The sequence below is a fragment of the Molossus molossus genome, unplaced genomic scaffold (genome assembly GCF_014108415.1).
Source record: "Molossus molossus isolate mMolMol1 unplaced genomic scaffold, mMolMol1.p scaffold_m16_p_10, whole genome shotgun sequence".
Lineage (NCBI taxonomy): Eukaryota > Metazoa > Chordata > Mammalia > Chiroptera > Molossidae > Molossus > Molossus molossus.
In genome coordinates, this window is record NW_023425345.1 from 15437801 (window position 1) to 15454526 (window position 16726).

The window sequence follows — 16726 nt, forward strand, 5'->3', positions numbered from 1 at the left end:
ATGTAAAAAGCAATCATGTGAGGTATTTTACAGGTTAAAAAAAAAAATAACAAAAACCTACTTCCTTAACTTATTCAGGTGAAAATAAGAGTTATAAACATTCCAAAATAAAAACAAAAACAAACAAATCTAACCCAACCAAATGCATGGTCTATTTCCACTTCCTCTCACACCTCCTCTACATATATCATATGCTTTAGCATTAGAAGAGTCAATTCAAATAAAATGGAATCTTTCTTGTCATTTTTGTCTACAGGTACTTTTTAACCTACCAATTTTCTACTCTAAGCACAAGAAACTTAAATGCTGTCACATCTAAAATGACTTTTAAGATAATCCAGCACTTAGAAAATTCTGTTCACATACAAATATAAGCCTAAAAATAAAACTTTTTCAGAGGCAATTTCTCAACAGAAAAAAGCAATGGTAACAGTTCAATTGATGAAAATGATTTAAATAAAATACCTTCAAAAAAATAAAAAAGAAGTGTAGGGAAAATTTTTTCTAAAGATGTAGCACCATTATCTCAATAAATGAGCAAATTTCAAGATATAAAAATTACCTAAGAATTACATATATTTTTTTCAAATAACCTATTTTTATACTTAGAAGTTCAAAGTATATGTTATTACATTAAACTTTCCTTCTAACTAAAAATTTAACACTGACATCAAGGTACTTTACAAAAAGAAAGAAAAAAGCAATTTCCTAATAAACAGTGACTACAGAACTGTTACAAAGAAAAACTCATTAACATTAAGCAATTTTATTCCACATGTAAACTTTTCTCAAGAGAAATATTATGTTACACACAAGACATAATCTGGTCAAGGCGTGACTGTATTTGACGAATAGCCTGCTCTTCCTAGCGCTTTTCATTTCTTGGCTGTTCCTTCAAACCAGGTACCAAGGTGCAGCTCATACAGAACCAGATGGAAAGCTGACTTTTATTTTTTTAAGTATGCTCTCACTGAGTGCTGCCAGCAATATTATCATCAAATTATACTTTATAGTCAAGTACTTTATGGTCAATGATATATTTAGTGTGTGTATACATATATATTTCAATGAATAAACTTAGCACACTAAACGACATATGATTTATTTTAAATTGCTGGTTTCAGATATTTTAAAAAACCACAAACTCTATGGCAGCAATTATAATACATATATTTCTCTGAAAGATCATTTTAACGTTATATAATGGTGGAATATAATTTAACAAAATACAAGTCAAATTTATAACATAAGGCTCCATCTGCAATTGGATGAGTAATCAGCAAATCAAAGAAAAATACCAGAGAAAGGCTTTGAAAACTAAAGCATGTTTGCTGTTAGAAGAATTTATTCTTTCCTTCCTAAAATATCTACTTATACACATATGAACAAAAGGTTTCTGAAATTCCTAAAAAAAAAAAAAGTAAATTTCAGTTGTAGTAATTGATGAGGTCACTTTATCCTGGTAAATTCAAAATTAACCTCTTCGTAGCCAGAAGATACAACTGCTCGTTTTTATAGAAGTAAAGTTTATTACATTTGAAACAGTACAGCAGAAATCTCAAAAGTTTACTCATTAAATATAGGTTCAATTCTTACAAATCTCCTTTTGAAAATGCAATTCGTATATACTGCAACCTCAGAATTTTGAATTCAAGTGAAATATGAAGGCAGTAGTCAGGGAAATCACATCAGAGGGCTTTGTCAAATATCTGTACAAATCAGCACATAGCTCTTCTGTCTGTGATACCATAGGAAAAAGGGATTCTAAATATATCCAAGGAAATGCAGAAAAATACATTACTATTTGAGGCAGATCATGCTAAAATATAATATACAATGATTAGTTTGCATTTAAGATGGTTAATGATGCCTTTAGTTTGAACCAATGAAATCAATGTTAAGTTAAATTTTGCAGTATTTGCTCAGTCCTTTGTATTAAACATTAGTTCATCTGAGAAGTAAAACTGGACAAAGAAAGTGACCTGATCCTTTTCATTATGCTTATTATTTTCTCACTCAGTTATACTAAATGCAAACAAATCAATATAGCATCAAGATTGTTCACATATTAAAATGAAGACTAATGACTTGTGAAGGCAGACTGTGTACCATGTAGTATTTAATAGATAAAACTTGCAATTACCATCAACTCAATTCTTTAAAATAACACCAAGATTTACAAGCAAAATAAACATTTGATTAAAAAATTCTGCTATTCAAGATATTCAGGTATTTTTTTTTTTTCTTGAGATTGATACAGGTTGGTCTTTTAAAAACCTGAAGAGAATATGATAAGAGGGAAAAATCCTCAATGCTTTAAAAAATCCAACTGTTAGAGGAGTCCATACAACTACCATGCTGGCATGGAAATAGGTATTTTCATTTTCTGTCTTAGAACAATTCATTTTCCCATAGAAGTAGTTCCTCCAAGCCAACTATATAAAGGTGTAAATCAGTTCACCCATGATTAAAATTGAAGTAATCCTTCAACATTAGGAGCAATACATCTCACCCAAATAGATCTTTCAAATCATTGCTAGCTGAACTGCTATTGGTCATAGTAGTTGGTGGCTGTGCAAAGTTCTGTGGGTTAAAGAAAGGATTAGCCTGCACACCAAAGGCAGATTGTCCTATCATGTTCATTTGTGTTCCCATTACTGAACTGCCCATACCTGGAGACCCTTGAGGAGGTGTAAACTGATTAAGCCACTGATTTGGTTTCTGTTGTGATAATTGGTTCATGCTAACTTTGGGTTTCTGAGGGCCAAAGAGATTATTAAGAGCAGACATGTCCGTGGGTCTCTGTTGAGTCTGCTTTGCTCCAGCAGAACGAACTCCCACAGCATTGAAGTTTGGCAAAGTGGAAGGTGTTCCCAGTGTCATCGTGGTCACGCCAGGTGTGCTTGGACTACCGAAGAAGTTCTGATTTGTATTAACCGGCAAGTTGAATCCTGAAGTCTGAAAGCCCATGTTAGCATTTAGGCCATTTGTCAAATTTCTCTTTGTATTATCAATTGGTGTAGAATATATCATGCCAAGGCCCATGGAAGGAACAGCAGTGAAGGTACTTGAAGTAGAACTTTTAGGGGTACTAACAGACAGGCTGGTCAAGGATGACATATTATCCATCAGTGTGTCTGTCAAGTCCTTAGTCTGAAAAATATGAGGAAATTACTTCATCTGCAAGAATTCCAAATTACTTTATAATTAGTAAACATTTGATAGATTATATTATAAAGGACAAGTTAAAATTAAGCTCAACAGTCTATACCAAGTTGGCAAACCATGGCCCATAGGTCAAATCCAACCTGCCAATACACGTTGTTGCATGTTTTTTCAGATAAACATCTAACATCAATTTGCAGAGAGGGAACACTAATTTTGAACTCAAATAACATGATGTCTCCCCCATCGTCGCAAATATAGAACTGCATTCTTCTCATTAGTAAATCTGTATTACAAAAAAGGATACTTTATTATTTTTATATGTTGAACTTTATCAAAATTTTGTAAAAAAAATTTTTTTTCTATTATGTAACTCAAAAATATTCTGGAATTTGCCTCTTGGCACAGAAAAATTTTTCTCAGAATTTCAGTGATTAAGAAATAAGAAAAAATAATTTTATTTATTTATTTTTTTATCCTCACCCAAGGACTCTTTTCCATTTTTTGTTCAGATAGAGCGGAAGGGAAAGAGAGAAAGAGAGAGAGTGAGACAGAAACATCGACGTGAAAGGGACACATCAAGTAGCTGCCACCCGCATGACCCAACCAGGGCTGGGGACAAACTGCAACAGAGGTACATGCCCTTAGCGGGAACTGAACCCAGGTCTCTCTGGACCGCAAGCCAACGCTCTAACCGCTGAGCCAAACTGGCCAGGGCAAAATAACAAAAAATAATTTAAAGAAATGTTTGAAGAGAGTTATTTCTGAAACCAGTAAAAACTTAAACTCTCTACAGGCAGGGACTTTAATCATTGTCATAGTACCAGCACCTGTAACACTGCCCTAGCACATAGTAGGAAATAATCACTGAGCAGGACATACAAAAAGTTACAAACCCAACTATAATTGAAAAGCCAAAATCTGAAAATTTATTTTTTGCTCAAAAATACATAAATGCGTGAATATTATATTCCTGATCATTTCAAAGTGAATAGTGTTGAATTAATACCATGAGACCTAATATTTAAAAACAAAAACCCTCCTGTTCATCTAGCTGCTTCATCATTGATAACAAGCACTATCATGAAACATTATGCACCAGGCAGGCTATTGAGTTGTTGGAAAATCCTTTATGCCCATACTTCTTAAAAACTGTATATTAAATTATTTGTTAAAATACATTTTTATACAAACCCAAATAAGCAGATTAAGAGTAGTACAGTATGCTTTATAAAAAAGAAATGATTTCTGACCTGTTTGACTGGAGCAACAGGTGTGTGCACTTGGGGTTTAAGAGGCTGCTGGCTTTTCAACTTCTGTGCCTGCTCCTGTTCTTTTGCTAATTTTTGTTTTTCTTCAAGTGTAAGTGATGCCTTGAAACAAAACAAAACAAAAAATTAACTGGCAACTTCATAATTCCATTTGTAAAACATTTCTTTTTTTGCAAAGCATGTTTTGATATGTTTGACAATACCAAATAGTTTGCAAACTACTCCTGTATTGGTGATTGCTACAGGTAAGTTATATTTCAAATTAACTTTAAGTTTAAACAAACCACAAAAAACAATTAACTAGGTAGAAACTCACAGAATCTGTGCTAAAATATTTCCAGTATGAAAACAATTATTTTTAAACCATTCTTTAGAATCATATTTTTTCTAGACATTGAGAATAGAATTAGGTGATTTCATTTTACAAAATCAGGACATTCTGCCGGGCTGGTGTGGCTCAGTGGCTGAGCATTGACCTATGCACCAAGAGGTCACCAGTTGATTCCCAGTCAGGGCACATGCCCAGGTTGTGGGCCTGATCCCCAGTGCGGGGCATGCAGGAGGCGGCCAACCGATGTTCCTCTCATTGGATGTTTTTATCTCTCTCTCCCTGTCCTTTCCTCTCTCTCTAAAATCAATAAAGAAAAATTATTTTAAAAATTGGGAGATTCTTCTTCAACTTAGTCTATTCTCATTCCAAAAATATTTTAGAGGAACTCTTCAAAAAGCGAAGGAAGAAGTAAACAGCTCCTTTCACAATGCCTGCATCAAATTCGACATTTATCTGTTTATCATCCTTGCTAAACTATAAACTCACAGTTCTCTTATAATTTTGTAAGCCACCATGTCCAACAGCTCCATGGCTTTACACACACAGGTACTCTTATTTATTGAATGAAACGAAGAAAACTGCCCTCAGGAGAAATTCAAAATTGACGTATTTTTTATATTGAATGCTAACCAATATTCCAATTGGAAAGTATAATTTTATAGTTTCTTATTCAAAATCAGAAGCACAGAAGAGACACCGAATTTACCAAGGAGTATGACTGGCAAAGTAAGCAGAGAAGACAAAGGAGTTAGGCAATCTAGAAATGTTACCATGTGAGAGAGGCTGAGTAATAAAGCAACTAAAAATCTGAAGCATGTTTATTCCCAACATGGGTCAGCTCATGTTGCACTGATAACTTATAAATTTCACAAAAATAATTAAAGAATCTTTCTTGTTAAGATGTTAAACAGTATTTCCCAACAAAAATCTGTGGTTTACAGGAAGTCCTATAATATATATATGAGTAATAAAAAGAAAGGTAGTCAAGAAACTTACCTTTTTATGCTTATTCTGTAATACATCCTCTTTATTTTCTGATTCACCACCAGTCAGAAGGTCTGCTCCAATGTTGTTAAAAACTTTTTCAATCTGATGAAATAGAAAAAAGTCAACTGTTTGAATGACATTTAAAAAAAAAACTGATTTTACTCCAAAAGCTCCCCAAATGAAGCACACTGTTCAAACACTTTTTACAAAAACTTAATATCTTCATACCTGAGACCCAACATTTGTAACTTTCATCTCCTCAGAAGCATTCATTTGATTTCCTATATCCAAAGACCTGCAGGAGAGTTGAGAATTATGACAAAGCAATAAAAGAATGCATATTTAAAAAATACTCATGTTAAAAATAGTTCATCCACATGGAATTTATTAGAACCTAAATAAACTGCAACTTTATTCTTTACGGAGAGTCATGAATCTTCTTCACTATTTTCTACTAGAAATGTCTGCTTGCCCCTCAAATTCACATGTGTATACAAGTCTTTTTTTAACTCAACATTTGAGATTTACTGGAAAATTTACTCAGGATGTCATAAAACAAGGCAAGCGTGGTTCTTTTGTTTGTTTGTTTTTACTTGTTCAAGGTCTTTTTTTTTTTAAGGCAAACGTGGTTCTTACCATCAGTTTATACACTGAGAAATAAGATATAATATGGGAAAAAGTTCAGAATATGTGACTCTTAACAATAAATACTGTAATCCCTGTGATGTGGACCAGATCTACACCTTGAAAAAAAGATAGGATTTAGATTAGAAGGAAAAAAGGACAGTTCATTTATACCTCAAGTATAAATACTGGATATTAAAAATGTATGTTATAAATTTTTTAAAATGATTTTTCAGGGTTTCTACGTCTATATAGCCAGTCCACCAAGCAGCATAAATATATACATCACAGAATACTTAGAGCACACAAAGGCTATTTCAAATCATTCTACAATATATCTTGTGTATTTACTTCCATAAGCCTTCATCTTACATTGGGGTAGAAGCTAAAAAGTTTCTATTTGGGAACCTTGCTCATGACTGATATCAATTTCACTGATACTCAATGTCTTTTGGCTTAGGGTCAGAGTTTAACAAGTATCCTAAAACCATGTGTTTTTTCTCCCTCCAGGGCAAAGAATCTAGTGAAGATTTTATTATAATAAACTGGCATTCTCCAGTGCATAATTTTTACCTTTCCCTTCTTCCTTTAAATATAAAATGAATGTTCTATCAATATTTTGGAGGTTAAAGAAAAAAGAAAGGGGGGAATTAAAACACCAAGGTTTCATAGATTTGAAAAATATTTATAAGTGGTGCTCGTGATGATCAGGGTAAAGCTGACAATAGTAATGCCAGGGCAATGCTGACAAGAGATTTTTCTATGTAGAGAAAATGCTAAGATAGCATATTATACTTCTGTACTCGGAAATGACATTACATTTTCAACAACGGTCTATCTTAACTCAGTTCAATTTAATATTCTGGAAATCTTTTTTAATGTTTTACATATAGTCAAGCTGAAATCCATCAATTTTTCTAGTCCATATTTCAGAAAATTAATCACGAGATAACTTTAATATCATTCCTAGACCATGCGAAATTCACTTACTTCTGCTGTTCTTGCATTACATGTAGTTGCTCCAGTTTAGTCTTATGTTCACACTCCAATCTATTAAGCATCTCTTTAATGACCGCAATGAAAGAATTGAACTGGTATAATAAGAAATTGATATAGTTATAATGTTTTAAGTTAGCAACAAATGTTATCTAATAAGATAATTAAGCAAGTGAAACAGTCTATTTTTACCAGAATATAACCTACTCATAGCATTGATGTCACAAAAAAAGTATATTTAAATTCAGTGTATCATAGCAAGCTTTTACAATATCTTAGGATGGTGGTGACATAGTTGATGAGACTTTTAAGTTCCAGAAAACATGTCTCAATTAATTTTATATCCTGACTGTCTAACAGTTATTATTCAGGGGTCTTATAAAAATGCATCCCCAGCAGTTATTACATAATGATTTTCCTAAAATATCCAAAACTGAACATCTAAATTTGTGCATATCTAGAAGCAATCTGCTTAATAAAACATAAAAAATTATTGTGTATTCATATTGTTGTAAAAATGTTTGGCCAAAGTAAACCTTGTTTTCTAAAAAGTTAGAAATACTAAATGTACATAATCTAACTTTCAAATAATTAAAGTTCATAAAGTAAACCAATCACTATGTCATAACATAGTGGTTAAACTTTGGTTAAGTAATTCTTATGGTTCTCTTCAGGATCATCACAAACAATTTACCATATATTACAGGAAAAATCTAGAAACTGCTTTCTTCCTTTCCCAAATTTCATAACTACATCTCTGTGCTGGGTGCTCATACAAACTATTTCACTAATCCTCACAACTCGTCAAAGTTGGTTTATTAATATTTGCATTTTATAAATGAGGAAACTTAGGCTCAGCAAGAGAGAAAGTAACTGCCCTGGCCAGGTGGCTCAGCTGGTTGGAGTGTCATCCCCCACACCGAAAGGTTGCAGGTTCAATTCCCAGTCAGGGCACATATCTAGGTTGTGGGTTAGATCCCAGGTCAGGGGCGTGTACAGGAGGCAACAGATCCATGTTTCTCTCTCACACTGATATCTGTGTATGTGTTATCTCTCTCTCTTCTCCTTCCCCTCTCTCTAAAATCAGTAAGTATGTCCTCAAGTGAGGATTAAAAAAAGAGAGAGAGCCCTGGCCAGTTTGGCTCAGCGGTTGGAGCGTCAGCCTGTGGACCAGAGAGTCCCAGGTTCGGTTCCCACTAGAGGCATGTATCAAAAAAAGAGAGAGAGAAAGTAACTCATTCAGAGATACTAAATAACTGACATGGCAGAAGTAGAATTCATAATGTCTGTCTCTAAGGTTTTGCTCCTTTCTGCTACATTACTTTGCCTGTCACCATGCTCTACCATCCATTTATCCTTTGACTTACCATGACGACTGACTGACTCTATGCTGATTAGTTCTTAAAACTTTTTAATGAAGGATAAAATAGTAACAGAAAAGTAGACACATAAGTGCACATCTCAACAAATTCACAAACCAGATTTAACCAAAAGCCATATGAAGAAACTGGCAGCACCCCAAAAGCTTCCTTCTGCTCTCTTCCATTTACAACCCCCTTTACCCCCATAAGTAAACACTAGTCTGATTTTTAGCATGTAGCTTTGATTGGTTTTTAAATCCTCTTCTGTGTCTGCCTTCATTTGCTCAATATTGTTTGTGAAATTCATCCACATTGTTGTATATAGTTGGTGTAAAAGAGTTAATATAGGCCTGAACAGCTATCCTTGAAAAGGCCTGCTTACAAGTTTGGCCCTTGGCTAGTGTCCAGGAACTCAGGGGATTCCCACCATTAACTGATGATAGTGGCTGACTATGCCTAAACTGTACAAAGAATACGTTTTATGCTGAACACCTGCTTTCCTTCTAGGAGTCTGGAATATGATAAGCAGAGGGTGCCACTTGATTAGCTCCCAATAAAAACTCCAGGCACTGACTCTAATGAGCTTCTCTGGTTGGCAACATTTCACACATAATGTCACAACTCATTATTGGGAAAATTAAGTGCATCCTATGTGACTCCTGCAGAAGATGACTTTGAAAGCTTGAGCCTACCACCCATCCCCCACTGTGCCCTATGAGCCTTCTCCCTTTGCTGATTTTGCTTTATATACTTTTACCATAAGAAATCACCCATGGCCCAGCCGGTGTGGCTCAGTGGTTGAGCGTCGACCCATGCACCAAGAGGTCGCCAGTTCGATTCCCGGTCAGGGCACATGCCCAGGTTGTGGACCCGATCCCCAGTTGGGGGTGTGGAGGAGGCGGCCAATTGATGTTCTTGATCATTAATGTTTCTATCTCTCTCTCCCTCTCCTTCCCTCTCTCTCTGAAAGCAATAAAAAAAATTTAATTTTTTTAAAAAAAGAAAGAAATCACTCATGAATACAACTATATGCTGAGGCCTGTGAATCCTCCCAGGGAATCACTGAATCTGAGGGTGATCTTAGAAATCTTTCCAGAACACAAGTGGTGACTGTTTTGATTACTGCATGGAATTTAATATTTTTAATCAAATGCTAAAAAAAGTTTTTGTAAGTTACCTCATCTTTTTCATATAATGCATAATATATATAACCTTAAATCAGAACTGACAGAAGAGGCCAGTCTCGAATTAGGAACCCCATAGATAAAATGAATAGAAAAGCAGACCACTCTAAAGGTTACAGCATGCTAACTTTTGTAAAATACCCAAAGATAAAATCAAAAGTATTTCTGTTGATGAAAATAGCCCCCCCCCCAAAGTCAACCATAAAGTTGAAGAAAACTAATAACACATTTCAAATGAAATTTTATATACTAAAATAAGCATTTGGGAATATTTTTAAACACCTTAAATCATAAATACAAGAACTAACAACAGAAATAACCCTAAGTTGAAGACTATCTCGGACATATGATCATCTTATTTTTCCCCAATATTTGCTGTGTCCCTTTTTTGCCATCCATGCCTTCAACCATGCCATCCAAGACTTCCGGTCAAGATGGCGGGGAGGTAAACGCAGTATCGCGTCCTCCCACAACCACATCAAAGTTACAACTAAACTACAGAACAACCGTCATTCAGAACCGCCTGAAATCACGCTGAATGGAAGTCCGACAACTACGGAATTAAAGCAGCAGCCACATCCAGACTGGTAGGAGGGGGAGAGGCAGAGGCGTGGACAGGCTGGCCCCACACCCACATGTGGCCGATAAAAATCAGGAGGATATCTCGGCTGGGAAGATCCTCACTAAGGAGTGAGGGGGTCCTTGTCCCACACCAGGTGCCCAGCTCAGGGTTCCAGTGCCAGGAAGAAAAGTCCCTATAACTTTTGGCTGTGAAATCCAGCTGGAACTGAGCCTGAGGAAGGCTGAGGCTGCTGGAGCCCCAGGCAGCTCCTCTTAAAGGGCCCGCAAATGGACTTACGCGAACCACTACCTTTGGGCTCCAGTGTGGGGGAGGCAGCTTTTTGAAAGGCACCAGAGACACACAGTGAAGAATTGAGTTGTTTGGCATCCGGACCAGAGTTGGATGGGCAGCCTTCTCCCAGAAAGACATGCTCCCAGAGGCCCTTGCTCCTTTGGTGAGCCCTTCCCCCGGGGCAGCCAAAGGCCACCATATCTGGGACTCCAGCAACCTGGCTCATACTGTCTGCCCTGCCCTGGTGATCCCTGAGGCCCACCCAATGGTTTTACCATAGGATTCACCTGCCCTGCATCCTGCTTCAGATTTTCCTAAAATCTCTCAAATAAGCAGCATCTGGTCTCAGGGAGCCCCATACCTCTCTCTTTAAGGGACCCCAGGCCTGGCACTAGAAGGACAAACCTTGGTTCGTTTAGCCTTTCCTGGGCACCTCCAAGCCCAACACAGGAAGCAGCCATTGGCAGATCACTTTGTAGCTTATGCCTGGTGGCCCTGGGTAGAACACAGGCAGTGGCTGACCTTGCTCCAGAGCCAGCACACCCAGTGGGCAGCTTCAAACCACATCAAAACACCACCACCCAACCACTTCCACAAGTGACACACTCAATAATTGGACTCAGTGGGTAACAGAACCTTGCTGAAGTTAAGTCTTGCTTTGTGTGGTGGGCCTCTACACAGCTGATCCTCCAAGGTAATCAGAGGCTAGTGGTCTGTGGGCACAGCTAGTCCTTGCGGCTGATCAGCCTGATTAAATCCTTCCCATTGATGTGCCAACAGCAATCAAGACTCAATTACACTGCCCTGGCCAATTTTGCTAAGTGGTCAGAGCATTGCCCCGAGGGCCAATGACTTGCGGGTTCAATTCCAGCCAAGGGTTCGTTCTGGCCCTGGGGTCATGCGGGAAGCAACCAGTCAATGTGTCCCTCTCACGTAGATGTTTCTGTCTCTCTCCCTCTCTCTCCCTCCCACTCTGTCTGAAGAGAAATAGAAAAATATCTTTGGGTGAGGATTAAAATAAATAAAATAATTTTTTTTTTTAAAAAGACTCAATTACAACAGAAGGGTGGACAGTTCACACTAAGGGTGCACATCGAGGACCCAGTTGGGTGATCAGGGAGGCTGGGCCACTGGATCCTACAGGACACCTACAAGAGGCCACCCTACAAAGACTAGGAGACATAGCAACTCTACCTAATACATAGAAACAATCACAGGGAAGCAGCCAAAATGAGGAGACAAAGAAACATGTCCCAAATGAAAGAAAGGAACAAAAATCTAGCAATCAATCAGATGCAGAGCTCAAAACACTGGTTATAACAGGGGAGGGAGGGCAGGATGAAATAAACCAAAGAAGTTCTATGCATAACCCATGGACACAGACAATAGTGTGGGGAAGGCAGGAGAGGGGTGGGAGTGGGAAGAGGGGGTCAGTGAGGAAAAAAGGGGGGGAGCATCAGTAATACATTCAACAATAAAGATAAGTTAAAAACAAAACAAACAAACAAAAACCATGCCATCCAAGAAATAAAGAATCAAGCCAAAAACTAACATCTAGGAACAAACTTTCAGAGGCTTATCCTACACCACATCGATGTAATTTGGGGTCTGATTCATGTCATACATGTCTCTAACTCCAAAATCCCATTCACTCAGCACTCTCCCCCTATGCCCAATGCTCTCTTGCTTACCTGCCAGCTTTGCTCTGATTCCTTTCAGCCCTTACTTCCAAACCTTGCCTGCCTATCCATTTCTGAACTCTCGGTTTAACAGTAACCCTTCCCAGTCTTTTCCATTATACTTCACTAAACACAAGTTCTGTGGTAAAGAAAAGGTGTCATTACTCTGTCCCACAAATGTTCTCTCAATAAATATTTTTGTTTCTGGCACTACATCAACTGCTGGAGATATAAAGAATGAGCTACAATAACCAGCCTTCCAGTCGAGTCAGGCACGTAAATACATAGCTGTGATAACTGCGGAGATAGAGGTATGCAGAGAGACAATTCCATAATACTCTTTGAACACATTACCCCTTCGCTCAAACATTACATTTTGAAAGTTAAAGTATCTAAATCATACAGGCATTTTAAAATCTACCTATTGTAGTCTCAATTTATCATTTTCCCACTATTCCCCTACTGTATTATAGTTATCTCATAGTCAAACTGGGCTATTCATTCCCGTGGCAAATAAGACTAGAATGGTTCCCAACTATCTCCTCATTCTCTGTGCATGGACAGGACCTGTGATATGCTTGTAACCAATAGTATATGGCCAAGATAATAAAACATAATTTCCTTGATTATAAGACTTTAACTTCCGTCTTTCTAGCAGCTTCTTTCTTTTTCTGTTTTTGATAAAAACAAGTTGCCGTGTTGGAGATACCCATGAAGCAAGGAATGACAGTGGCATCCAGCTGAAAGCTAGGTCCTCCTAAGGCTCTCAGTCCAATAGCCCAAAAGGAACTGAATCCTGCCAACAATCACATAATGAGCTTAGAAGGAGATCCTTACACCAGCTGAGCCTTCAGCTGAGAACCAGCCTTTGGTTGTAGAAGAGAAACTGAGCAGAGAATCCATGCTCTGGCTTGACTAACCCACAGAAACTTGTTTTAAACCATCAAATTTGTGATTTGCTATGTAGCAATAATGAATACACATCCCAGACACATTACATTAATATTTCTCTGTTCGTGACAACTTCCCAGCCCCAAATGTAAAGTAGCCCCAAATCCAACACATCTTTCAACATTCTGCTCATTTACTATCTCCCAAGGAAGCCTCTGATAATCCATCCTTCCACCTCACATATTCTTTACTTCGAACCCACAAGCTTTCACTTAAGTGTGTGACATAGTTTTTCTTGTTTTACCAATATTAATATGTAATATATTCAGTGCCAAGAAAGAGTAAGCTGAATAAATTGAATAAAGCACAAAACTACTCCTACCTGATTGAGATTAAGATTATTTTCAATACTCAGAGGAATCAGATGAGGCAATACTTTTCCAGCCAGCTGCTCTTTGGTGATGCCCAACTTCTTATGAGTGAAAGTGCATTTGTAAATGCCTCACAGAAAAGAATAAGAAAATTGTATAATTCAATACCACAAATTAATAAAAATGAGGAAAAGAGTTTATCAACATGAAATCTCTTGACAATCAGTAGAGTTATAAGTTTTTCCTTCTCAGTGTTTAGAATGAGGATGCTCTTACATATGGATCAGAATGATTTCAGCTTTATCATCAGTTTAGATTTAAACACCATGACATATTTATCCTGTATTCTTTGGTTTAAGAGCATATTTAATAATAGTGTAACATTAAAAGCTTATCAGAACTAGGTAGAGTACTTACAGTGCAGCAGTAAGGTTACAGAATGCCCTCTACCCTGAAAACATTTCAGACCTCTCACTCAAATGGAGACATCTATTTCAAAGTGTATTAGTATAGCTCCTACACATCTCTTCATATCTTTAACCACTGATGCTCAACGTGTTTGAACCTTAGTAATTTAGTGCAACTCCACACAATCCTCCTGTTGTCTCACCTATTTACTGGACTTCCAAAGACTCTGCTGGTTACACCTATTCCACAAAGCCTTCATTTGGTCAACTGAGCACATTTAACTCTTCATTCTCTAAATGTTTTTTTGTGTTCTAAGCATTTTGTATATAATCCAAAGTTTTAGAGCACACGATCTCCTATTATTCTGTTAATGTACACTTCACTTACATACTTAAATAATAAGTTTATTGAGAACCTACTAAATGCTTATTTGCTCAGCACTGTGCTAATTACTTTCTATTCGGTTGTCTCACTGAATTTTCACAAGACTCCATTTACAATGATGTTATTTTTATCCTCATTTGATAGATGAAGAAACAGATTAGGGCTAGAGCATCTTACCAATACGTTAAACTTCTTCTCAAGAAGACTAATTTCTGCCCTGGTCGGTTTGGCTCAGCATGAGCGTGGGTCCACGGACCAGAGATACCCAGGTTCAGTTCCCGCTAAGGGCACGTACTTTGGTTGCAGTTTGTCCCCGGCCCCCAGTGGGGTCGTGTGGGTGGCAACCACTCGATGTGTGTCTCTCACATCGATGCTTCTCTCTCTCTCTCTCTTTCTCCTTCCTGCTCTATCTGAAGATAAATGCAAAAATGTCCTCGGGTGAAGATAAAAAAAAAAAAAAGACGACTAATTTCTTTGAGCTCAAAAGTTTCATACCATATTGCAAAAGTTCTGCATCTCCAGAGGTCCACAATAAATTACTTGCTGACCATTCCTACAAGTATTTACTGAGAGCTTTCCATAGACCAGACACTATATAGTCAATGCTAAAAATACTTGGCTGAGTAATAGAGTTTTTCTTCAAAATTAACAAAGAACTTCAAATTCAGTAAAAAGTGAGCTTTTTACTGTTTTTGTGATTCTATAGTTATGTCTGTTTCTATTAGTATAGTTGACCTCCAGCATTTCCAGATTGGACTCTCATAGTTTTAACTGTTTATAAACAATTTCAGAGTTTCTTAACATAGTAATCTGTAGGTATGCTGATAGAACAGACTGTGCTATAAGGCTAATATGCTTCATCAGCACATCACTTAGCAGAGCAACATAATGCTTAAGATTTAAACATAAATTAAAAACCAGCTCTAACATTTATCAGTTGTGTAATCTTCAATAACTTACTTCAATTCTGAGCCTCAGTTTAACTATTGTAAAACAGAAATAATAATAGCTATATCTCATTAGATTTTGGAGAGGACAAAATAAGATAACACAGAGAAAATATTTAGCATAGTGCCTCTTTCAAATTGGGTACCAAATAAACATTAGGTTTAAAAAAAAAAAAAGAATTTACAGAAGCCCTGGCCAGTTTGGCTCAGCGGTTAGACCGTTACCCTGAGGTCCAGACAGACCTGGTTTCGGTTTCTGCTAAGGGCACGTACCTCGGTTGCAATTTGTCCCTGGCCCTGGTTGGGTTGTGCGGGTGGCAGCCCCTCGATGTGTTCCTTTCACGTCAATGTTTCTCTCTCTCTCTCTTCCTCTCTCCCCCTCCTGCTCTATCTGAACAAAAAATGGAAAAAATGTCCTCAGGTGAGGATAAAAAAAAAATTAGGTATTACTATTAAGACTAGTATCAGTATTTCAAGTAGCTTTGTTTGCCTCTCTTTTTTGGCACCATTTTAGAGGGAAAACTATATGCTATCATGGTATTTGTGAAGCTACAATTTCCAAATGTCTTATTCCTTTGTAAATGTCAAGCTTCTACTGTTTTTGCTAAAATTGACACAAAGAAAAGTTATATCATGGCATTTATCCCATCATTCTTTAATTACTGAATGCTATATACGTGAAAGGAGAGTACAATGGTTCTACAGGTTGAAAAATTTATTTGCATGACAGTAAAATTACGATAAAGTAGTATCAAATGACATTAAGTTTTCATCTACCTAAAATCCCCATGAGGACTGCAGGTTCCTTGGATGGAATTTGTTGTAAGAAGGGCAGGATATCATCAAGTACAAACCACTTATCCAAGTATTCCAAAATCTTCCCTAAGCACACTAATGAATTTACACGAACCTATTAAAAGAGGTAAATTGTATTAGTCATTTAAAATCTTTGCAATCTAGAACAAAATATTTAAGAATAAACCTCATCTTTATATACGTTAAAAATAATTCAAGAATAAAAGTAGGTTTAAAAGCTCTCATCCTTTATTAATATAGAAAATTCATATATTTATTAATTCCCTGACTTGTTTCAGAAAAGAATGGGGACATTTATTTCATCCAAGATAAGATAATGAGAACTATGTTACTTATGCTACCATATAGACTACCAAGTAACTTAGTAGTAAAATTCTGTATTCAAGGGAGGAAACTACCCTTATCCTAGATTTTTACTACAACTATTTCCCCCACTTGTACTCTTGTTAATGTATTGT

The 16726-nt window shown here is 36.7% G+C and overlaps 1 protein-coding gene across 3 annotated transcripts in view; it reads right to left on the bottom strand.

The window, feature by feature from the left end:
• Positions 1–1516: 1516 nt before the first annotated feature.
• The window catches only part of SCYL2 (SCY1 like pseudokinase 2), a 78688-nt gene continuing 63478 nt past the window's right edge, over positions 1517–16726 (bottom strand). For all 3 annotated transcript variants that reach the window (XM_036250671.1, XM_036250670.1, XM_036250672.1), the window contains 7 exons: positions 16230–16362; positions 13725–13843; positions 7369–7469; positions 5983–6049; positions 5764–5856; positions 4419–4538; positions 1517–3153 (listed from right to left, as the gene is read on the bottom strand). In XM_036250671.1, coding sequence (XP_036106564.1) covers positions 2509–3153; positions 4419–4538; positions 5764–5856; positions 5983–6049; positions 7369–7469; positions 13725–13843; positions 16230–16362 — 1278 coding nt within the window. In that variant the 3' untranslated portion in view covers positions 1517–2508. The remainder of the gene's footprint in view (positions 3154–4418; positions 4539–5763; positions 5857–5982; positions 6050–7368; positions 7470–13724; positions 13844–16229; positions 16363–16726) is intronic.